Source organism: Pongo abelii, chromosome 1 (assembly GCF_028885655.2).
Source record: "Pongo abelii isolate AG06213 chromosome 1, NHGRI_mPonAbe1-v2.0_pri, whole genome shotgun sequence".
NCBI lineage: Eukaryota > Metazoa > Chordata > Mammalia > Primates > Hominidae > Pongo > Pongo abelii.
In genome coordinates this window covers 186,043,408-186,068,072 of record NC_071985.2, presented here as the reverse complement: position 1 = coordinate 186,068,072, position 24,665 = coordinate 186,043,408, and the positions used below count along the sequence as shown (strand labels likewise).

At 52.2% G+C, this 24,665-nt stretch overlaps 1 protein-coding gene across 1 annotated transcript; it reads right to left on the bottom strand.

The window, feature by feature from the left end:
• Nucleotides 1–3,669: 3,669 nt before the first annotated feature.
• Nucleotides 3,670–13,275, bottom strand: TAL1 (TAL bHLH transcription factor 1, erythroid differentiation factor). Its single transcript, XM_024255982.2, has 3 exons — nt 12,829–13,275; nt 11,380–11,474; nt 3,670–7,549 (listed from the first exon to the last, which is right to left on the bottom strand). The coding sequence occupies exons 1-3, from the start codon at nt 13,272–13,274 to the stop codon at nt 7,095–7,097; spliced, it is 996 nt and encodes a 331-aa protein (XP_024111750.2). The 5' UTR covers nt 13,275; the 3' UTR covers nt 3,670–7,094.
• Nucleotides 13,276–24,665: the final 11,390 nt, after the last annotated feature.

Genomic DNA, 24,665 nt, shown 5'->3' with positions numbered 1-24,665 from the left:
TCTTCCTCTTGTTTCTCTCTTCTGCCATTCCCAAGCACATCCCCTATCCCAATCCCATTTCCACGAATAATAATGACTGTTTTCTATAAAACATAAACACTTCACATACATTATTTTGAAATCCCATGACAGCTCTGTAAGAGGGGTGTTAATATCTTCATTTAACAGATGAAGAAACTGAACCTCAGAGAGGTAAAGTGATTTACCCAAAGTCACACAGCTGGAACCTAAACCCAGTGGTCTGACTCCAAAGATCAGCCTCTTTCTGTTGGCCCAATTGCCCTTCCCATTCACTGCCTTCTGTGCCCTGGCCTCTCTCTTCTTGAACTGATACCAAATTGACTGCCCTGACTGTCCACTGGGCTTGTCCTCAAGCCGGGCCCACTGCTTGAGGCAAGCTGTCCAGCGCCCACACTGATTGCTCATAGTCCTAGCAGATTGCTGGGGCAGGCTGAGCTGCTGTGTCCCTGCACAGCACAGGCCTATTTGCTCTAAGGGCACCAACTACCTATTGACTATTTTGTCTTCTTTTCCTGAGAGGTAGTGAGCACTGGCTCTGCACTCAGATCTGACTCCAATCCTAGGTAACCTTAGTCAAGCTGCTTCCCCTCTAGGCCTCATTTCCTCTTCCGCACAATGGAGAGGATGACTTGGGTGATCCAGACTTACTCCCTTCCTTACTCTGACTCACAGTTGCAGAGCCTCTGTTGCTGGACACCATGCCCAGCACCATGGCCTGTGTCCCCATGGGCTGGTCAGTGGTACTTTACTTGTTCACAAGGGCAATGGGGCCAGAGGGGGAACACTGGCTTCTAGGGAACAGTTAGTTGTTTTGCACACAGGGAAGGAGGTAGCGGGCAGACATGAGGAGGCTGGGCTGCCATGAGCAGACCAAATCAACAGCCTCCCAATCTTCCTATCTCCCCACCTCACTCCACCCAGGTCCAGTATGATAACCAGGCAACTGTGACCCAGCCCAAGAAAGCCCACACTCATCCCCCCTCTGCCCACAGCAACAAAAGCAGCGCAAGGGCAGAGCTGTACATCTGCCCCTGACTAGCTCAGGACTATGGCTTCAGCAGAAGGCACTGGAGCTGCATCTCTGTAACAATGATTCTGCCTCCTACTCACCTCCACTCTTTCATTCCATGCCGGCCTCAAAACTGAGATTCCATACAGGGGAACCTTCTCATTCAGCAAATGCTGAAAGGAACCTGTGCCAGGTCTATCACAGGGTGCTGGAGGTGAAGAGATAGATCGCACGTGGTATTGCCTCAAGGAGCTCATGTTTTAATGGGAAAGCAGACAAGGAAAGGAAGGCCCGTGTGGGCACCAAGGAGGCGGCTGACCCCATAGAGTAGTCAGGACAGTTTCCTGGATGTTGAGGACAAGTTAACCAAACGAAAGGAGGGCGGAAAGAGAGGATGGGTGGATTGTCCTGGGAAAAAGAAACAAAAGGTGCAAAAACCGGAAGGTCATGAAAAAAATAAAATAATGTGATCTGGAATAGAAAGGATGGTACAATCGGAGCAAAGAGAATAAAAAAGTGGTGAGGGTTGAGGCTGACCGGGTCAGCAGGGCCATTTCAGGCAAGGCCCCAGTTGCAGCCCTTTCCCCTGGAGGACAGAGGGCCCCCCAGTGCCTCAGGGACTGAGCTGTCCTGGGAGGTGGGAAGTCTGGTCTTCCCCTGCCAATCACTATGGGACGTGTGGCCTGGAAAGACTCTTTTCCTCTCTGGGCCTGTCTCCTCTTCTGGAGACATGGACACTAGCCCACATGGCCCCCCAGGGTCAGGCCAACCTGGACATTCTATCACCTCATCGTTTCTGCCTTGCTGGCCGCAGAGTTCACGGGCCCTTCCAGACCTCAGCGTGGAATGCCTTGCCCTCTCCTGGGAAAAATCCTTCTGGAAACGGTGCTCCTCTCTTCCCATTCTTTAGTCCAGGACAGTGAGGCTTCTGCCTCTATCCCTCCCCTGGTGTCACTGTCATCCAAGTCGTCAGTGACCTCCATATTGCTAAATCCAATCAACACTTTCAGGCCTTTCTTGCTTGACCGCTCAGCCGCACTGGACTTGCCCAACCACTTCCTTCACCCTTTTCCTCTGAAACACCAGTCTCTAAAACAGCACACTCTCTGTTTTTCTCCTTCCTCTCTGATTGCTCTTTCTCATTTCTCTCCCTCAAGCCCTTAACAACAGGTCCCTTCCTCATACTGCTCCTCTCACCTGTGAGCACAGACCAGGCCACCACCACCACTGCTGAGATCCACAGCCAGCTCACCCCACGGCTAAATCTCACCATCCTATCATCCCAGGTACCTCCTTGTCCTGTGCCAGGGAGAGGCACACCTGGGAGCTTCCAAAAACCAAGGAGCTTCTCTGCAGGGCAGAGCATGGTCCCCAAGGACTACCCTGCCTCTGCCCTCCTATCTGTGGTTGGAAGCACCCTGAGGACAAGAGCAGCCAAGTCAGAGCCTGGCAGGATGAACAAGGCTCACCCCCAAAAAGCCAGAGTTATCTGTGAGGTCCTTGAATTCACCTCTTGGCACAACTTTTTTCTTAATACTAATCACTTTGTAACTTAGCATAGAATCAACATATTTATTACAGTTGTGTGTGTCTGTGTGTTTACCGTCTCCCCTGCTAGAAGTTAAGCTCCACCAGAACAAGAACAGGGATCTTTGTTTTATTCAATGTGGGATCCCCGGTACCTAGAACAATACCAGGCCCATACTAAATGCTCAATAAATATTTGTTAAATGAAACAGGGTGCCAGTTCTACATGCTCTAGTCCTAACTACTCAAGGGACTGAGACAAAAACCTTCTGGTTTTTGCACCTTTTGTTTCTTTTTCACCTTGATGACCCTTGAACTCCTGAGCTCAGTTCAAGATCAGCCTGGGTAAAAGGCTAGAAGAAGCAAGATCCCATATCTTGAAAAAATATATAAATAAATGAAAGAAAGAAAGGAAGGCATGATACTTCATTAGAAGTGCCTGCGTGACCTACTGAAATCCCTGAGGATCAAATGGTCCACAGGCAGTGGCTTCCCTCAGACCCAGGTGCTGTGCCCTTTGTTTTATTTTTGGAAAAGAATAAGGGTTGTATCATCTAAACCACATTCCCATTCCTGAGCCTCCAGGGAAGTCCTCCCAGATGATATGGAGCCTGCCACAGAGCCTCCGCTCTCGACTTCCATTACCTTCAGACTTCATCTCTGAGTCCCCAATCCTCAAGAGCCAGGCATAAGCGCTGCAGCCGCCGCTGCAGCCGTTGAGTCATCAGGGAACCTGGGGCCCTCCTATGGTATGGCCTTAATCTGTCCTGAACCTAGGATACATACAACTGTCCCAGCCATGGAAGCTCACCCCAACACAAAGAGGGGATGTCTGCTGAGGCTTCCTGAGCTACAAGCATGGGTGCACGAAGCTGAGGGGACAGGCCCCCTCTATGAGGCCTGTGGAGGGAAAGAATGGAAACCCTGTGGAGGAAGGCTGTCTCCTCCCCACCAGGCCTGCCTTCAGGGTTGAGGGCGGAATCCCACTTCCTAAGACTACAGCTCAGTCTTGGAGGCTCCCCATGTCAGGAGAAACAGGTTCTTGCCATGACTTTTCTTTCAATATCCCAAGTCTCAGGCCTAGGGGTGCAATGCAAGCACAGAGTCCTAAGGCCCCTTTGTAAAACTTTTATTTAGAAATCTTCCCGATATATCCTTATATATATACACACATCATCACCACATGGGTTTTTTTTTTTGCTAAAGAGTCACACACCCACAGTGTTGGCCTCTGGGCTGTACAAAGGTCAAGGTACCTGGAGCGGTTACTCCTCTTCTGCAGAAAAATGCAGAGACCAACGCAATTCATCACATACAGTACAACATTGACGGAAAGTGCTGGGCCCGCCCACCGAAACAATGCACTATGTACACGGGCAGGGGGCAAGTCTTCAGCAGAGGGTCACGTACCATCGAAATCACAAGTACGGCCAGACCCACCCCCAAAAGGCCGAAATAGTTGTCGGCTGACTATAGATGCTGTGCCCTTTGTTTTATTTTGGAAAAGAATAAAGGTTGTACCATCTTGTCACCCGCCATAACAAATAAAAGAATATGAATTTGTCTTAAAAGATGTGATTCCCTTCAGTGGTTATGGTCATCTTTGTTCTCAAAATGTTGTTTTGTTTTGTTTTACCTTTATGTTCTTTCCCCTTTGTACAGATGCTATTCTTGGAATGTTGCCAGTTTTTCTTGGGTAACAAGGAATGAGAGGAAGGATAAGGTCATGGGGTACAGAGGGTGAAAATAAAAATTACAGATCTTCTTTAGTTCTTACAAAGACCTAAAGCCTTGCCCTTTCCTACCAGGCTTGTTTTGGGTAGTTGCATTACATTTTACACAGTCTGCCAGTGTTCCCATATCTCTTTTTTCATTCTTATTACTGTCCCTGGCCTTGGAACAAGACAGAAATTAAGACAATCTGGGCTGGGTGCAATGGCTCACACCTGTGATCCCAGTGCTTCTGGAGGCAAAGGCAGGAGAATTGCTTGAAGCCAGGACTTCAAGACCAGCCTAGGCAATATAGCGAGACTCCATCTCTACCAAAAAAAAAAAGTAAAAATTAGCCACGTGTGGTGGCTCACACCTGTGGTCCTCCCTACTCAGGAGGCTGAGGTGAGAGGATTGCTTGAGCCCAGAGTTCAAGGTTGCAGACAGCAATGATGGCACCACTATACTCCAGCCTGAGTGACAGAACAAGACACTGTCTCTCACAAAAAAAAAAAAAAAAAAAAAGATAATCTGGAGAAATGAGGACAATCTCGATAACTCAGGCCAAAGTGGTTTACAATCTAAATTACCCAAATGCTGGGCAGTCAGGCACACCGGCCCACTGCCTAGGTCGTGGACTCAGGCTGCAAAACCCCACCGCAGGGTTGAGATTGAGGGAAAAGAAAAAGCTCTTTAAGTTCTCAAAACTGTCTACTTTCATGATTCCATTCAGTCCACACCATAGCCCTAGGAGATAGGCCAAGCCAGAGTCACATGGCAAGTCTGAAAGAAGAGGGAGCCAGAAGTTTGAGTTCTTAATAAAATATGTGATCCATCTCATAAAACCCATCCACCCGTCCATACTGTGGCTACTTCTCATTCCTAACTCTAGCAAATCCACCGTGAAGCAAACAGCCTTAGATCCTACAGCAATGACTCTATCTTTAGACAGATGGGGCCCCTCACAGGATCTTCCAAACGTTGGAAAGGAACCAACCCTAACTTTCACCAAAACATGATCTGGGGAGCCTGAAATTGAATGGAGAGCCTGAGTGCTACAGAGGTGAACAATGTTGCCCCAAGCTCAAGAATTGGACCTTACTTAAAAGGAAGGGGAAGGGAACAGACATATTCTCTGTCTGCACATGGCTGAATTAGGGCCCCATGATGGTGAGGACAAGCCACTGGGCTGAAGCCCAAACTATAAGGGGGCTTTCCAGACAGCCACAGTGATGAGTTCTTGCATGACAGGACAGGGCCACAGGTTATCTCTCCTCTGACCTCGAAGGCAGAGCCTAGAGGGAGACGGCTAGGGTGACTTAAGGGTACAATGACAGACATACAGGACTTCTGTGCAGTTTGTCCCATGGGCTTAGATGCAGGTCACAGACAGGCCTCACCTTAAGAAAACCACATCCCACCATCTGGATTGACACAGGAAATCAATGAAGGGGCAGTGGTTCATTCTACAAAAGGATTCTTCACTTTACAAAAGGACTTGCAGTGGTTATTTCTTTAAAAGATGAAGGATAAGGATGTGATTTACAAAAATTTCATGTACAACTTTCAGAGGGGAGCACTTCTAGTGCATTAAACCAACCCCCCAGACACACCCTTGATGACCAAAAGCTGCACAACTGAGGGGTGTTTAAGGTTCTGCTAAGTGAATGTGCATATGTTTGGGTCTTAGCCAGGGCCTGGTCTCTGATTGGATTTCCCATACCCTAGAAGTGAGGCTGGATCCTGGTCCTATTGAGAGATAAAGATTCCACCAATAACTGAAGTCAAGCAAAAATTCCAAATGCAAAGCATTCATAGGACAGAGTTTGTGCTCAATTCGGAACACAAACCAGACCATCAGCAAGCAGACATCTTACAGCAAAGAAATCCCTCTGAGCATCCAGGAGAATGCACAGATGGGGCTGCGCATCTACTCAGCACCAGCATAAGCCCATCAGCACACTGGCATTCACTCGCCAGCACGAACAGTGATGTGGAGGAGTTGAAGCCCACATGCCCAAAATATCTCTTGCTCCATATCACTCTACTATCATTGTCCTTTTCTCTGCCTTCACACAAAGCCCGACAGGGCTTTCTCAGGGCTGCAGACATGGTCTCCACAGCCACAGGCTTAGGAAGGCAAGTCTCATTGGGGAGAAAGCAGAACTCCGATCCCCAGGGCAAGAAGTAAGGGCAACTGGGTTTCCTGACCCTCTGGCCCAGCTCATCTAGAGCAGACTGTCCACTGATCATCTTCTTCAACCAGGCCCTGAAGAAGGCACCTCGAGGCTTGTGACTCTGCAGCATCTGGCAAGCTGGATGGATCAACATAGGCCTGGGTGAAGATGGGGCTCATGAAATGGGCAGCTATTGGGTACCTATAAATATGGACAGAAGTGGCCACACGGGCCACCCCAGCCGGCTTGGGAGGGGCTAAAGGCAAGGCAGAGACTGCTGGATGCCTCAGATGAGAGCTGACAACCCCAGGTCTTAGGAAAGACAGGGATCCCAAACTCCAGGCCAAAAGCAGTGACAACTCCAGCCTCTTACTTGGGAAGGATTTGGGACTGAGGGAAGAGGGAAGACCGTGCCGTCTTCACAAAAAGTACCTACCACTTTGCTCCATTTTTCTGTTCTCCTACTGGTACAGGAAACAGAAAAGCCAGCCCCAGGGTCAGTAAAGGCTTCCCAAAGTTCAGACATCCAGGAAAGTTCAAGTCCACCGCCTTGCTTCAGAGCCGCCCAATTCTCATCCCACCTGCCCTGAAGCCCACCATCCCAGCAGCCTAAGGACGCCCTCCTGGCTGATCCTGGTGGCCCAGACCCATCACCGAGGGCCGGCTCCATCGGCGGCAGGCAGCATGGCAGGATGGAGGCTGCGGGCCGTGTGCTTGGGCGCGGGCTCCTCCGTGTAGCTGTCCGGGCTGGCTGCCCCATCCAGGGAGCTGCCGCAGCTGGAGTTGGGGGAAAGCACGTCTTGCAGGAGGTCATCTGGGGGCGCGCCGCCCCCTCCCCCACCTCCACCCCCACCAGCCCCCACCACAGGGTCCTTGCCAGGCTTGGCCCGCTGGGTGCCCTCCTCCTCCTGGTCATTGAGCAGCTTGGCCAAGAAGTTGATATACTTCATGGCCAGGCGGAGGATCTCATTCTTGCTGAGCTTCTTGTCCGGGGGATGTGTGGGGATCAGCTTGCGGAGCTCGGCAAAGGCCCCGTTCACATTCTGCTGCCGCCATCGCTCCCGGCTGTTGGTGAAGATACGCCGCACAACTTTGGTGTGGGGACCTAGAGATTAGGAGGACAAGAGTTAGGAGAATGGGCTTGAGATTCCTTCCCCAAAGGCATCTCCATCCATTGGGAAACTTGGGAAACCTAGAATGCCTACTTTCCTTTTACTTAGAAAACATCCACCCTTCAAATTCAAGTTCCTGTGCTTCCTCCTCTATGGGAACTTCCTCAACCCCTCCAGACAGATCTAACCAACCACCACGATACCGCAATCCCTGGAGTTTCATCATTCTTGATCATTACTTATGTTTCTGTGTTTGTCTCCCTCCCTGGGCTGTGACATATTTGAGGACAGGGACCGTATGTTATTCATTCATCCATCCACTTGTGCCAAGAGGCCTTACAGCTATGTCTAAGGAGACAGACTCCATTCCTATTTGACTACCCCTACCTAAATGAATGACCCTGGGCAAGTGACATAAAAACTTGTGAAGTGCCTTGGCTTCATCACCTACAAAATGGAGGTAATACTAAGTCATGAGTTGTTACATGGGTCTAGTACCTAATACAGGTAAAGAACTTAAGACAATGCCTGCCTCAGCTTAGCAGTCAATAAATGTTAGCTATTATTATCCATGTATCAGTTTTTTGCTAACAACCAGGCACTGTGCTAGGCACTGAGGAATAATGGTGAACTAAATCGAGTGCCTGCCCTCACGGAGCTTACATTTTAATGGGGAAACAAATATTAAAAAACAAACAAACCAGGGCTGAATTGTAATGAAAAGAAGCTCCATGTTTAGCTCCAGTGGCTGGGAAGGCTTTTCTGAGGCTGTGAAGAACCAGACAGGCACAGGAAGGGGAGAGGAAGAAGAGTATCCAAGCCGAGGGAATGCACAGGCCCTGCACTAGACAAGGCCTGAAGCCAGGCTGGCTGGAGTCCTGTGCACAAGATCAGAGTAGGCAGGGTCCAGACTCCACAGGGCCCTGCAGTAAGGTGGGGGGACTTTATCCTAAGGGTGATGGAAAGCACAGAGTAGGGGCTTAGAAAATGTCTGCTAACTGACCCATCATGGTGGCAGGTGGGGAATGGAGGGGAGAGCAGAGATCGATGCAGAAAGGCTCTCATACCCAGGAGACAAGTGAAGACACAGCTATGCACAGCCATGGCCTATAGCTCTAGACAGGCTTCTGAAGGCTGCCTCAGTCTCCTCATGTCTACAATGCACTGACTATGGCTTGGCCCAATAGTCACTAACATTCCATGTATAAAGACTTATGGAGCAGTGGCAGATACCAGCACACATGTCTAGGGCACTTATGATGTGCAAAGCACTGTGCTGTGGTCAAGACTGACTTGGGATTTGTAAAGCCAGGGGAAGACAGTGAAGGGTCCTACTCGTGCTCTTGAACTTCTGGGCTGAGGAGACTGCTTCTCTCCCTAACATCGAGGCACAAGCCAGGGTCACATAGTCCAGGAAGCTCTGAGCACTGAAGGAACTGCCAGCCCTGGGATATTTATTTTCCCTCTTCTAGTAACCCCTGGAACCAGACCTCAGAGTGTGAAAACCAGGGTAGAGGAGAAGAGCTAAGACCTCACCTAAGTCCCACTGCCCATTTTATAGCTAAGGAGACTGAGGCTGGGATGGAAGCAGACCTCACCTCAGTGGTCAGTCTGTGAATCAGCTCATCCATGCCACACTTACTGCCTGATCATCTCTTTCTCTCTCCTACACGCACACAGGCATGCACATGCATGTGTGGGTGCACACATGCACACACATACACACACTTTTACTGGGAAGGATCGCCATCCCCTGCCCAAGGTACCTCTGAAGCTGCCTTTCCAAACCATAGCAGGCCCTAGCCCAGCTGACTGTTTGCCAAAGGCCAGACCCAGCCTGGGAAAAACACAGCACAACTGCAGGGCAGTTCTACCCTGGGCTGCCTCTGAGGAAATTACTTGCTGCCTTCAGGCCTCCAGGCCAGACAGAGAGCATCCCTCAGCAGTGACATAGGGAGGACGGTCCCTCCACCATGGCTAATGCTGGTGATCTTGAGGGAGCTCCTAGTTGGGGAGGGGGTACTTATGACTGCTGCACAGCTGGAGCTAGACTACATCCAGAAGGGGAGATGGTGGGGAAGTGGTCAGGACTTATTCCAAAGCTTAAGACCAGTGTTATGAGGGTGGTCCACGACTTAGCTGTGTGACCCAGGACTTAGCTGTGTGACCTTGATCAAGCTGCGTAACCTCTCTAAGGCTCAATTTCCTTATCTGTGAGATGAAAACAATAATATTGCCCTCTTGAGCTTGTGGTAAGGAATAAACAGAAATCAAGCACACATAGTCCATGGCACATAGTAGGTGTCCAATACATGGTAGTAGCAATTCAGCAACAGGAATCCACATCAAGTCCTAACTCTAGATCTTGCATTAGTTCTACTTCTATGGACTCCTTTTAGGTTCAATCTCTAATTTCAGTGTCCCCTAGACACATCCTGCACACCCATACCCTACCCTTCACCTACATGTCTGCCTATTCCTCTCTGGTTTTTTTCCAGAGAACCACCCCCTCTCCTCACCTTCCTCTTTCCTGAGTCTGTCTACCCCTCCTGATGTTCTCTGCCTCTCTCTGCCCAGCACTGAGTAGGTGCTCAGTAAATATTGCCAACTCTTACGGGTAATGACTGCCCTACACTCCTGCACACCCCACAAACCCTCACCCCTATGCTCTGCCTCTTCTGCCTATTGTAGAAAATGTCTCGTCCCTGGGGAACTGCAGGACGGGGAACTGCAGGACTGGTCCTGTCTTCTTCCTGTTTGGTACACCCACCTCTCTTAGACTAGAGAACTCCTCTCTAATCTAGCAGCAAGGCACCCCTGCCTCTCAGCCCTGCACACCTGTGCCCCAGGCTGCTTGGGTCTTTTGAAGTCTTTTCTGTTGTGCAGACCCCAGCCCCACTCCTCTCCAGAACACCACAGAGGGCTCCACTCCAGAGGCTCCAGCTCCATACTCATATTCCTCCCACCAGTTTGGAGCATAAATCCCAGCCTTGCTCTGAGGCTTTGGGCAGCCTTCCTACAGGAGCCCCAGGCCACAGCCAAGCTAAAGTTCTGGGGGCATCTGGGTCTGGCTCAAAGTCCCTCAGGTCTGAAGTGCCTGCTCTCCTACCCCTGGTGCTGGGACCAATCTACTATACAAGGTCAACCTTGGGAAGATGGCGAGGGTCTTCCAAATCTCCCATTTATCCAAACCATCCCTGCAAGTTCAGGGAATATTCAAGTACCTCAAAGGAGCAGTGCCAAGGCCCTTCTCGGGGAATCCAGGGGGCAAACTAGAATCCATGATGTCAGGAAGGGAGCTCCAGGTCTAAGACCAGAATGTGTTAACGGGAGACAAGGGGAGCCTACTGTGTAGGGACCTTGGAGAAAACCCTTGATGACTCCATTGCAGGGAGGAAGCAGACTCTAGACTCTAAGGAAGACTTGGGAGGAAGTGCAGGGAATCCCTGAGGGTCCGTGCCTAGAATGGGGGGTCGGGGGACACTGTGTGATTCTGTGCTCACTTGGGATCCTTGCCAAAGTGTAGGAATGGAGCCTGGACTGGGGACTGGAACTAACTCCAGAGGTTTGGGCTAAGCGCCATTATGTGTCTCTCTCCCATGTCTCCTCTTTGCAGGACTGTGAGTGTGGTCCTGCTAGCCCCACCCAGGACTTTACCTGGCCCTAGCTCAGCTGCAGGGTGAAGGGCTTAGGCAGTTTGGGCTTCGAAAGTGGCCCGCCCATCTTTGTGAGACACCTACGGAGTAGTCCCAGATGTTCCCTCCTGCAAAGGGCTCTAATCAGCGTGAGGGGCAGGTACAACGGTGGGGTGGGGCAGACTCACCATCAGTAATCTCCATCTCATAGGGGGAAGGTCTTCTCTTCACTCGATTGTTGGTGGTGAACATAGGGAAGGCATCCGGCTCCCCAAAGAACCCGCTGTGGGAGGGAACGGGCAGATCACAAGATACCATGTTGAGGGGAGGGGAGAAAGAGGCTCCTTAGAGATCCTCCCCACATGTCTTGAGCCCCCCACATCTGGGCAACCCTGCTCCCTTCACACTTGAGCTGGGAATAGGCACACACAGACACACACACACACACATACACATGGAATGCCCTCACTCTGTCTGTCATGAAACAAGCAAAAGGAGGAAGAGACACCTAACCACACATCCCTCCACACAAACACACAGGCACATAGGCAGAAGCAGAGGTGAATAACACATGGAACAAACACAAAAATGAACACACACACACACACACACACTTCACAGATAGAAACACTCTCCATTCTCCCGCCCCGGAAACAAGCACACAATCCACACACACCTCCACTCCCAAACACGTGCCCACTCGGGCAAATGTAACCTTCACACCTGATGGTGTGCATCTTGGTCACCACACAGGGGCACACTGTCCCCTCTCCCCACCTCACCCCACCCATAAGGGACTGTGGATACACAACAGACAGGAAACCCTGACTCCCCTACGCTGAAATGCTCCGCCTAGCTCTCTGCCCTCACCCACTCTAAGCTCCCCATAGCTCTGTCTCGGGTGCCCGCCAGACTCACTGACTGTCCCACACTCTATCCCTGCCCCATCTTCCGGTTTCTATTCCAACCCTACCGCTTCTCTCCGTCATCATCACAGTAGCCCCAGCAGGGAAACGGATGCCCTGACACCAACCGGAGTACAGCCTGGGGCCAGAGACCACGGCTAGGAGCAGAGGGGCTGGGAGTGGAGGGACAGATTAGTCCTCAGGCGAGCCCTCCAGCAAAGATTCGGGGGAGGATGCCTCTGCCACCACCCTCAGATCCTTATCTCTTGCCTGTCCAGCTAGCGCTGAGCTTCCGAATGAATTTCACACCCTCAGCCACAAACATCTACCTCTGCTCACAGCAAAGCACATGCAGGCACACTCTTTCCTGGTACCCACGCTCAGGGGACTCCTTCCTCTCCGTCCCCCACGACACCACCACCCAGCACACCAGCCACACGCCTGCACCCCCGAAGGTGTCCACGCCCTCCTTTCGGTTTCCACACTGCCATGCACCCCGCAGCCTCACGCACACTGTCTCTCACAGAAGGCCCCTCCCTCACCGGCACTCACTCGGGGGCTCCAGCTTGGGGCTCTAGAGGCCCTGGGTTTAAAACGACCTCCTATCCCTGCGCTCCACCCGCTCGGCCCCCAGGGCAGGCCGCCTCCGATGTGCAGAAGGGAAACCCCAGTGGGGGTAGTCGCCTTGCGCACCCGCCCCTCCCGCCCAGCCCCTTGCCCTTGGCCCCTGACCTGCCGAGCGAGGCCAGCGGCTGGCTGAGGCTGTAGAGCAGAGCGCGGCCGGGGGCGGCGGGGGCAGCCAGCGCGGGAGGACTCAGCTGCACCATGCGGCCGTCGCCGGGCAGCTCCGCTGTGACCGAGGCGGGCGCGGGGGCCGGGGCGGGCCCGGGAGGTCTGCACAGCTCGGTGGTGGGCACCCGATGGCGCGCTTCGGCCGTCGCCGCGTCGCGGCCCTTTAAGTCTCTCGCGGCGCCGCCCCCACCGGCAGGGCCGCCCCCCGGGCCTCCGCGCGCTCCCAGTTCGATGACTGGGGGCTCCGCTGGGGCCGCGTGGCTCGTCTCCTTGGCGACGCCGTTCAGCAGGACCAGGTGCGGGGGGGCCATGCCGGCCTCGGCCGCGTCCCGTCCCTCTAGCTTGGGGTCACTGCGAGCCGCCTCGCTCGGCGGCCGCTCGGTCATCCTGCGGGCAGACAGACAGACAAGCGGATGCCCGCTCTGACGACCGCCCCTGACCCACCGACGTGGGCTGGGGTAAAGGGGAGAAGGGCAGAGAGAGGAACTCACGCACCGAGACGTGAGAAGAGGCAGACAAAGTTAGCGCCACGTGGGCTAGGGCGGGAGGCCGGGTGGGGCTAGGGTGGGAGGGAAAGTGTCTCTGGATTGGGAGAAGGGAGGGGTGCCTGGGAGACACAGAGACTGAGGGCCAAAAGGACAGAGATGGAGGAAGACGACAGAGACACTGGAAGAAAAGGAATACAGCCAGCGACAGAAACACAGAAGGGGAAATCAGGAGGAAGGAAATGTACAAGGAGGCAAGAAAGAGATTACTCTGTCCCCTTTCTCAGGCCGAAGGGGAAGAGGAGGGAACAAATTCCGGATCGTGCTCTTTGGTTTTAGCGGGGAATCTGTCAGGCAGGGGTTCGTTGCTTTGGGAACCTCCCTTGGCCTCTCGGCAATATCCCCAGCCCACCTACAGGCACACACCCAGAAACCCGGTGCGGGTGGAAGTAGGGAATTAGAAAGTGGAGGCTACGGGGACTGGGATCCACTCCGCTAGAGCTGGCAGAGAATAATCCCGAGGAACCAGCTCCCTCCACACACACACACACATTCACCCCCGCTGGGGAGTGAGGGAGTGTCTGTCTACACTGAGCAAATCCACTGTGAGTCCTGTGCCCGCCCAGCGGATCTTTACTCCCACTTAGACAGAGATGAGAGGTCGCCAAGGGAAGAAGATGGTGCTGGCCCAACCTCCCTGCACAGTCCACCTCGCTCTGCTCAGCTGGACTCTGAAGTGAGGTCGAGTCTCAAAGAGAGGCCTGGCTGAGGTAGAATGGAGCTGGGCATTTGAAGGGTTCCCTGAGGCCAATGGGGTCTGGACTCCCATCCAAGAGCAGGACAGGATGTCATGAGGCCCTTGAACTCTTCCAGTCCCCCTCACCACCACCTCCTGCCTTGGTGTTCTTTGGGAAATGGGAAGAATACCTCCTTTATGCATTTGAAAGTGCTGTGCAAACGTTCAAGTAAACATTATTAACAAGGAGAAAGGGCCAGTGAGAAAACTGCCTGGCCCAATGTTAAGTCACTCACATCCTATTTGTGAGAGAGCCAGACCACAGCAGTAATCTCACTTTGCTCTACCCTCCCATATTCCCAGAGCAGTGAAACCACCCTGTGCTCCCACAAGCATACTCCAAGATGACCATAGCCACTCTACTTCCCACAGGTGTGCTGGGGCTCTTCCATCACCTGGCTTCATCCAGATAGAGCCAGGCACCAGCAAGAACCAAAACAGAAAAATCAGGAGACTCAAGGGCCAGACCAGAGTTTGTGAGTTGTGAGTTGTACATATATGATCAACACCACATAAGTTGTTTAAAATAAACTTTCTGCTCTCTGAATTATATAACTGGGTATTTAAAAGAAGAAAACAAATACAAAAAAACAATTTAGCCCCATGCAGAGTCCATCTAATCATACGTAGCAGCCATTGAGCTCCCATACTGCCACTACAATGCTCTGGACAGGAGTCATCCTAGGAAACATCCCTCCCACCCTATAAGGGAGAATGGATCAACTGCAGCCTCCTCTGGAGCTTAGCTCAATTGCCACTAGATACCCAGGATGACAGAGAGTCAAGATTCAGACTGCTGTACACCTTCTCTGGGAATGCCAGCCCCCCAGATCTGGCAGAGAAACCACAAAATTCCCTAAGTCCTGGTGTATACAAGCTGTAAAGGCAGTAGGTCCCTGACACTTCATTGGAAGTGAGTTTATGATTTTGGCGGAGACAATAGGTCTCTATCCATAGAATGCAACCACCAAGACACCAAGGCCACTGGAAATGCACCAGAAGTATATCAGCCAGGTCCTCTTGCTCCCAGCAGCAGCGAAATGTGCCAGAAATATACCAACCCCTGGGAAACATACAAGCTTCAAGGTGTTGGTTCCCTACCTCACTGCTCTCCGTCCTGACACACTGGTGTGAGCCCAGTGACCCGTGCTTAAGCCCCAGCTTCTAACTGAGTGACAGTGTGCACTGCAGTTGCAGACTGAGCTCAAGCTCTGTTATGACACATTTTTACCCTCCAATTAATTCTTCGGCTCCTGCTCTAGCGGTGGGTTCCTGAGAGGCAATGGGAGTACATATTCCAGATGAATTGACCCTGGCCACAAATGTCCTCTCCAGACACCTATAAATATCCCATCTCCAAGGCTCCTTGTGAGAAATATATGATTGGATCCCAGGATCTGTGGAGGACCTCTCCCAGCTCCTCCCCACATTTTAGGAAAATCCTGCCAGTTTTTCTGCAACTAGGATCACCAGCCAGAGGTCCATGCCCCAAAGAAGCCACTCACAAACACTGATAGTTGTTGGCGACTAAGCCGTATCAATTGATTTGGATTACAGAAAGGAATGCCCGAGTGATTTTGTTTGTTTTTATTTGGGGAGAATGAAGGAGGAGGGAGATTTTAGACTGAATCGTTTTAGAGTATTTGACGACTACAGCTCCTCTCTCTTTGTACTACGGAGACCCTGCTTATAGCCCCCAACAGGAAATCCTCATCTGCAGTTGCCAGACAGCCAGAATATTTCCACCTGTGCCAGAACAAGACAGAAGACCCCAGGAGATTCTTCCTGGGGACAGGTCTCTAGCAGACCCGATCCCCCATACAGAGAATTTCTTAGATGAAAACAGCCTCAGCCCTTAGACCCAGCCTCTGGTCTCTCTTCTGGGCCCACACCAGCACAACACCCTGGAGAAGCCCCAAGCCTGCACAAGTACCAAACCCACCAGGGAACAGCACCACCATCCTCGCCTCTACCGGAGTAGAGGGGTGTTCTTGCCTCCCCACCCTAGGCCTCAGGCCCGGGATCAGGGCCCACTCGAGCTAGGACTGCACTAGCCAGGAAGGCTGCCGCCTTCTTCCTGCGGGAGCTCCAGGCACAGTCTGCACCACCCGGATACAGCCGCCCCAAAGTTACTGGCCTTGCGAAACGTCCACAGAACCGGGACCAATGGGAACGGCCTGGACGACTAAGTCCAACTAGCTGGTTTTACCCAGGACAGAAAAGGGAAAAAGCCGCTGGAGGCCACAGAGGCAGCTAGCAGCAGTCAGATCCCGATTCCAAGCTCTGGCTGGTCCTCCCCTCCCCCCACCCCCAATCTGAGAATGGGATCTCCTCTGTCCTGAGCCTTCCTCACCCCAGGCCAGAACACAAGGCCTTCCTAGACACCGTTTCCACTGGCACCATTCCCCTGAAAACTCACCTGGGGCATATTTAGAGAGACCGGCCCCTCTGAATAGGATCTCCACTCCGCCGGAGAGGGGCGGAAGCCGAGGTAGAGGATGCAGACCCGGGTCTTTGCTTTCCCCCTTTTTCGCTGAGAGGCCTGCAGTTACGCTGCGGTGTGGTCCTGGGCGATCTGCCGCGCCCAAAGCGAGTTTCCAGGAAAGATAGGGGTGGAGAGAAAGAGGCAGGGCAAGAGGGAGGGAGAGAGAGAAATGGGGGTCAATGGCTGGGAATTACCTCCTGTCCCCGACCAACCAGTCCAGGGAATCGCAAACAGCTTTCCGCTCCCAACCTGCAGGTGTTTGGAGCCTTCCCTCTACCCCCTCCTCCCCCCACCCGCCTTAAAAAACCCTATACATGACCAATCAGGAATAGCTATTTAGTCCAATAACAACAACAACCCCTCCGACAGGCTGTCTGGAACATTTTCGAACCCTCCAACTGGGATCGGTCTGGTTCAGTGTTTGTTTTCTAAGCAGGGAGGTGTCTACGCGGTTGCCTCCGCAGCCAGGTCTCCGGCGGCTGCCGCTACACCGCGAAGGGATAGTCCCGGGCCTGGATGGGCGGAGGTCCGTGTTGGGAAAGGCGAATAGTCTTCAGACTCTGGTCGGTGGGACAGAACCTTGAAGTCCCCCCGACCTCATTCTCTCCCTGACGCCCATCCTCCCACTTCCAGCCCAAAGCGAAACCAGAACCCAATTTCAGGGGCTGTACTTTCCTACAGAAATGGAGTTGGGAAGGGGGCTTGGAGAGAGATATCTGATCTGTTCAGGTCCTTTCTCGTCTCCCTACTGATTAAGAGAAAGAAGAAAGAGAGAGGAAGAGAGAGACAGAAAAAGAAAAGGAAATAAAGACCAACAAAGGGGGGGAAAGAAAGAAAGGGGAAAAGGCCCCCACCTTCCCCTCCACCACCCCTACAAAATGATTTTCGATTTTTCGGGGTTTAGACAGAGTAAGGAAGAATTCTAATGATTTGTTACAGCAATAAACAAGGTAAAAGGAAAGGAAGGTAAAAACAAACCCGATACTATTTTCAAGGATGTAGCAGGATTTAGCTTGCTTTTATTTTTTCCTAGTGGATTTTGTTTAATTTGTTTTGCCTAAATCGTCAGGCTTATGATCACACATCGAAGTCTTGGATTAACTGCGAAGGCCTCCTATTTGCCGCGGCTTTGGTGGACATATAGGAATAATTCTTCCCCGGATTGCAATACAATGCGGAAGATTTTCTTTCTCCTCTTCTAATCCAAAAGAGGGGAGGGGAGGAAAGAAGAGGGGAATCCATCCATTCCCGGCGCGTTCGCGGGGGGTTAATGCTGCGTGTTCGCTGGGGGTTAATGTTTGCCTTATGACCAAGTCTCTGTGTCCGTGCCTCTCTCCATTTTCTCTTCCTACCTCAAACCCAGCAACTTAGAAAACGGCTGTAGCGGGAAAAAACCCGCTGCTTTGTTCTCCCGCCAAAGGAGCCAGAAGGACAAACTGCTGCGCTCTGGGATGATTATTTTAATTAAAATAGGATGTTAATGATGACGATTGTGATGGTGATGGCATTAGCAATTACAATAATTGACAAAACAAAATTCTTTCAACCCGAGCTAGGGCCCCACTAACCCGGTCCCTCCCAGAGCCCGGATTCGGCCTCGGTCTCGGATGCGATGGGCACCAGACCCAAGCGGCAACATCGCTCACCCGAAGAGGGGGCGGGAAAATCTTCCCTGGAGGTGATCCCGAATGTCCCCGCCCGAGGCTCGAGGCCTGGTGAATGTGCCCATTGTCCTTTCGGGGCCTCTCCCTTGGACCCCGGCGGCCGCACCCACGAAACTGACCAGAAATGGATGAAGCCGGAGTGCAGCGGGAACCGAAGCCCGCAGCGACCGGCTCGAAGGCGCCGGCCTCGGCGAGCGCTGCTCAGCTTCAAGCCTGGAGGAGCCTCCCACTCACCAACGAACCCCTCAAACACCCAGGCACAGGCGGGCCTCCGGGCAGAGCAGCCGCCGACCGGGCGCTGTCCGCCCACCCAAGCCAACAACTGGCTCCCGAATACATCATAATTTGGAATAAAATGTGAAATCCCGCTCCCCGCCCCCATGCCGCCGCCCCCACCAGCGCCTCGATCTCTCGCTCGCCCTCCCCCCACTCCCGCCTCCAGCGATTTGCAAACGCACCTCTAAAGGACACAGGCACACAGGCATACAACTCAGTGCGGACAGGACCACACAGGGTCCAGACCCACAGAAGGGCAGCAAACAAACACCACCTAGCACCGCCCCAGAAGCCGACTTGGTCAGTCCCGCACACTGCCCAACAGGACACAACGAAATCAGTCAAACGCAGCGGCTCACGGACACACAATTCAGCACAGTCGGGATCACACACGCCCGACATAACGATGACACCACCCAAACACAGTCGCAGGGGCCACACACCCCCACACACAGAACCAGACCCCTGCTGAGAACGCCAACGGAGCACAATCGTACGCAACGAAGAAAACGCAGAAGGGCCTCGAAGGGTCCACATCTACACACCCCAACCGCGCAGGCACACCACACTCGGACACACAGCCTGTCGCCAAGAAGACCACACTTAGAAGCAGCCAACGCCGCCCACAGTTCTCATGAACGCACTCTCACAATCCCACCGCATGCACACAACCACGAAGAAGAAATGAAAACCAACCACAGCCTCGCGCATTTCTGTATATTGCGTAAGGAAAAGGGGGAAGGAAGGAAGAGAGTCTCCGAGGCGGGAGGGGCGGCGGCAGCCGGGGCGGGGGCGTCCGTGGAAAATGCCCCCCCAACCCCCATCGAAAGGCACCGAGGGAAAGGGAGCGAAGACCTCTTTTGCGGACGTGGGGAAAAAGAGGAGGAAATTGACGAAGAATTCGGTGGGAGGCCGCGGGTTGCTTTTCCCCTAGAAAAAGGCCAGAATGCTCACGTTTTTCCGCTACGGGGGTACGCGTGTGGCCATTTTGAGGCCCGGTCCTGAGCGGCGGTGGCCGGGCCCCTCCCGCGGCCCCCGCGGCCCCCGCTCCCCCGCCCGCACCCCGCCCGCCAGGCCCCTCCACCGACGCGCTCTAATCCCACTCACGTTCCAAGCTTCGTTAGCATGGGCCGAGGCGCGCCGGGGCCGTGTGCGCCGCGGAGATAAGGCACTGCCGCGGGTCCGCCCGCCCCCGATAAGCGCCTCGGCCATTATGGGCCAAATGATTCATTTTAATTTGGCAATTTCACCGGAGGGAGTGGGGACTGTTTGAGCGGCGCTAGGACCGGCTCCGGAACGCGCTGCGGGGAGCGTTGGACGCGCTGTCTAGGACCCAGCAGATCCAGCCCCCATCTCGAATCCCAAGGCCTCTCAGGAACCCCGGCTTCCCACAACCTCAGTCCCTTAACCTTTCAGACACCTTTCTTCAGTGACTCTCACCCCAACACTCTGAAGACCACCATGATATCAAAATCGTCACCTCCCAGCGTTTCTTTCTTATTCTTCCTCCAGTGTCCCAGACACCTAGATTTCAATGGGCAGTCTCCCTATCCCAGAAAGCTCCCCAGCTCTTCCCTACCTCTTCACCCCCTTCTAAAATAGAGCCGGTAGCTCAAATCCATGGGCTCTACGGCGGCCTGGCAGAACCCCTGTCAATAGGGACATTAAAATGCCCATTCTGCTAGGTTTCAGGCTGAGCCCAGAGCCCAGGAACACTGCTCCCCACATGGTATTTAAAAAAAAAAAAAAAAAAAAAAAAAGTTTAATCTAGCGACTGTAACACTGTTCTAGGCATTCTGCAAATACTAACTAATCTACTCTTCACAAACAATCCTGAGAAGTTGGATCCTTAATTTACAGAAGAGAAAACCGAGGCACAGAAAGTCAAAGTAACTTTTCGAATGACACATAGCTAGTGCTTGGTGGAGTCTGCCTTGGAAGGAAATTTGACACGGAGTCTTCTCTGCGGCTCAGCTGATGAAGAGGGGCAGCCAAAACCTAGCCAGGGATAGGGACCTGGGCTCAACTCATTTGGAACCAAGGTCTTTACTATGGCGTAGAAATCTGAGTTCAGTGCCAGCTGGATGATGCGCTCAGCCCACGGAGGGTCTCTGGGTTCATTCTTTCATGGTGGAGTGGAAAGAACACATGTTTGAATTTTAGTCACTGATCTCTGAACCTCAGTTTTCTCATTTGTAAAATGGGGAGATAATGTCGACGTCACAAAGTTGTGAGAACTAACTTATATGACCTTAAAAAGTGGTGGTGAGGATAATAATGTATGGAACGTCACTCAGTCCATAGCCCAGGAAAACATCATATGCACTTGCATGGGAGTTCTGGTTATCATCACAGAGAAAGAAATTAAGACACAGAGAGATGTGACTTAGCCAAAACTTATAGTAACCCAAAGGAAAAGCCAGGACCCAAACTTTGGTGTCCAATTCCCAGTCCACAACTCTACCTTCCATGCCAGGCTGATTTGTCCTTCTAGTATCTCCACTTTTGAGCTTTTTTTGGAGCCTGAGAAATGGGGGAAAACCCCTACTCTGGTAACAAACTGAGTCCCAGTCAAAGATTGAGCAGAGAGCATGGCCCCAGTCTGGGATCTGGCTTCTCCTTGGTCATCAGGTTGACCCTCTGAGAAGATACAGTTAATTCAGTGCCGCCTGTCCCCTCTGTTCCTCCTGTGCTCTCTGAAGGAAGTCAGGCTGTCATGGGGATACAGATAACTCTCACAGAATCCCACATCCTAAGAAAAAGTCTAGTTCCCCCCTACCATAAGGCCTTTGCTTGGCTCCATCACTTAATAGAAAATGAGAGTCGTATAATTCTGAGTCTGAAACACAACTCTGCCAATCCTGGGCTGTGGGACCCTTGTACAAGTGATTTCATGTCTCTGAGCCACTGTAAAAACAGACTAGCCATTCCCATATGGGAGAGCCCAGGTGGGGACTGCTTCTCTGAGAAAATGAGGCCTGGACTGAGATCTAACAGTGAAATTTGGGGGTGCGAAGAAGGGGGGTGGGGAGAAGCGTGAGTATCCAAAACCTTCCAGGTGGGCTGAGGAAACAGCTGGACCAAGGGCTAGAACAGAAGGGTGGTAGGTTCCTGAAAAGAATAGAAAAGTGTCCAGTATGGCTGGAGCATGCTTGTGGACAAGTTAAAAGATTTTTTGACTTTTTTTTGTTTGTTTGGTTTGAAGGTGGGGGTGGTACCCTGTATAGAATAAGATTTGCATTTCTAGAAAGTTCTTTGGATGAAGTGTGGAGGGGGAAGGACTCTGGGAGGCCAGTTGTGGAGCCAATGCAGTGGTTAGGGGAAGTGGATTAGAGCTTGGACCACTATGCTGGCAGAAGAGATGACAAGAGGCAAGTGAAGATGACATGTATTTGGGGTATAAAACTGGGTTTATAAGAATTGGATTTGGGCCAGGCATGGTAGCTCATGCCTGTAATCCCAGCACTTTGGGAGGCCCAGGCAGGCGGGTCACGAGGTCAAGAGATCGAGACCATCCTGGCCAACATGGTGAAACCCTGTCTCCACTAAAAATACAAAAATTAGCTGGGTGTGGCGGGGCACGCCTGTAGTCTCAGCTACTCAGGAGGCTGAGGCAGGAGAATCACTTGAACCCAGGAGGCAGAGGTTGCAGTGAGCCAAGATCATGCCACTGCACTCCAGCCTGGTGACAGAGCGAGACTCTGTCTCAAACAAACAAACAAAAAAAGGATTGGGTTTGGGGGGATGAGGAAGAGGAAGGAATCCAGGAAAACCCCTGGGTTTCTGGCGGTCCTGCAGAGCTAGTGGTGGTTATTCCTGGAGATGGGGAACCTGGAGGCCGAGGGGACATGGGGAGGGCTTATATATTTGGTTTTGAACTCCTTAAGTTTAGATGCCTTTGAGACACCTGCAGACTGATGGATTATTTTACAGGGCATTAAATGTCCCCAGCCAGCACCTCCAAGGAAGGTGTCCTTTCCTGTGGTGAAGGAATATGGACAGGTGGAAAGGCGTTCCTCAGCCCTATGGCAGAGGGTGTGCCCAGGCCTCTGTCTGTGGGGCGAGGAGGTGACGTTCACCAACCCTCCAATTCCACACATTTGTTCTCTGCCAAGCTCCAGATTCTGACAGTCAGGCAGCCACTCCTGACCTCATCCCCCAAACCCCTGCCAGGGGCTGGGGGCTCATGACGTCTACACCCGCCCCCTCCCCTGTTTCCGATGGTCAGTGGAAAAACGGAAACTGCGCGCTAAGCGGGGCGCTGCCTGAAATAGCATCTGGTGCCTGTCGGTCAGCGAGTTGTCCGAGCGTCCATGAGAGAGTGACAGGCCGGGGCCCAGCCAGGAAATGCCACCCCTCCTCCACCCGCCCCAAACGGAGGCCCCAGTCGGGCAGGAAACCCGGAGCGCCTGGGGTGGGGGTGGCAAGGAGGGAGGGAAGGTTGAGACCCAGACTGGTAAGTCTGGAGTCTGGAACTGGGGCAGCAAGAGCAGGGGACAAGAACAGCCTAGCTAGGCTCTGGCCCTGAGGCCGTTGTTCCCCACCACCAAAGGTTGGGTTTCCCTAAACCCCAAAGCAAGCCTCTTACCATTTTTCAAGTGTTTCTGCCTGCCCTCTCTGAGTACTGGACTATCTCTGAGCTTCTCCCCTGAGCTTGTTCTCCGGAAAGATGCCATGCATGCACTCTGATGAGCAGCCGAGTTTATTTTTAACAAATCTACATTGCAGTTACTGTGTGGCAAGTACTGTCCTAGACACTTTATAAGTATTAATTCAGTTAATCCTTGCAAGAACCTAATGAAGTAGGGACTACTCCATTTTGTAGGTAGCACAGAGAGGTTGAGCAACTTGCAGAGAACACCCAGCAGGTAAGTGGTGGAGGCAAAATTCACACCTAGGGCAGTCTGGCTTCAGGCCACAGTGCTTCGAAAGCAGCAAAGCAAGCACAATGGTCAGGCAGACCTGAGCTCCCATCCCTGCTCCCCTAGTTGCCAGCTGTATGATACCAGGCAAATTACTTAATCTCTGAGTTTCACTTTCCTCATTTGCAGAAGAGAGGTGATCATTTTCCATACATAATACTGTTAATATAAGGATTATTTTTAATGAGGAAAATTTCAATTTGAGGCAATGTCATTATTTCCCTCTTCCACTTTCAAAGGACTATTCTCTCCATTTTTGCCTCTGTCTCTTGCCCTGGAAGAACCCCTACCCCATCAGTAAGCAGGTCTCAAGAATTCCGAGCTTGGGAGTCACGTCTGTGCTTCCAAACCCCAGCACTGCTGTCAGAATTCTCAGGGATGGAAGGAACTTCACTCTCAGTGGCTCTCAAAGTGGATGGTCAGCATCACCTAGGAACTTGTTAGAAAAGCAAATTCTCAGGCCTCACCCCAGGCCTACTACTACTACTCTGAGGGTGAGGCCCAGCAATCTGTTTTCACAAGCCTTCCTGATGATTTCTGACACACACACACAAAATTTGAGAACCACTTCTCTAGTTTACAACCCCCATCTGTAGCAAAGGCCAAAGTAAAATTGTGTTAAGAAAACACCGTGCTTTTTTTTTTTTTGAGGCAGAGTTTCACTCTGTCTCCCAGGCTGGAGTACAGTGGTGTGATCTCGGCTCACTGCAACCTCTGCCTCCTGGGTTCAAGCAATTCTCCTGCCTCGGCCTCCTGAGTAGCTGGGACTACAGGTGCACGCCGCCACACCCAGCTAATTTTTTTTTTTTTTTTTTTTTTTGAGACAGAGTCTCCCTCTGTCACCCAGGCTGGAGTGCAATGGCACAATTTTGGCTCACCACAACCTCTGACTCATGAGTTCAAGCAATTCTTGTGCCTCAGCCTCCCAAGAAGCTGGGACTACAGGCACGCACCACCACACCCGGCTAATTATTTATATTTTTAGTAGAGACAGGGTTTCACCATGTTGGCCAGGCTGGTCTCGAACTCCTGATTTCAGGTGATCCGCCCGCCTCGGCCTTCCAAAGTGCTGGGATTACAGGCATGAGCCACCACACCCGGACTTTTTTGTATTTTTAGTAGAGATGAAATTTCACCATGTTAGCCAGG

Coding starts and splice junctions, on each gene's coding strand:
- TAL1 (XM_024255982.2), bottom strand. CDS start 13,274: ATGACCGAGCGGCCGCCGAGCGAGGCGGCTCGCAGTGACCCCAAGCTA. Junction 11,475..12,828: donor CCGCTGGCCTCGCTCGGCAG/GTCAGGGGCCAA, acceptor TCCCTCCCACAG/CGGGTTCTTTGGGGAGCCGG. Junction 7,550..11,379: donor TGAGATGGAGATTACTGATG/GTGAGTCTGCCC, acceptor CCTAATCTCTAG/GTCCCCACACCAAAGTTGTG.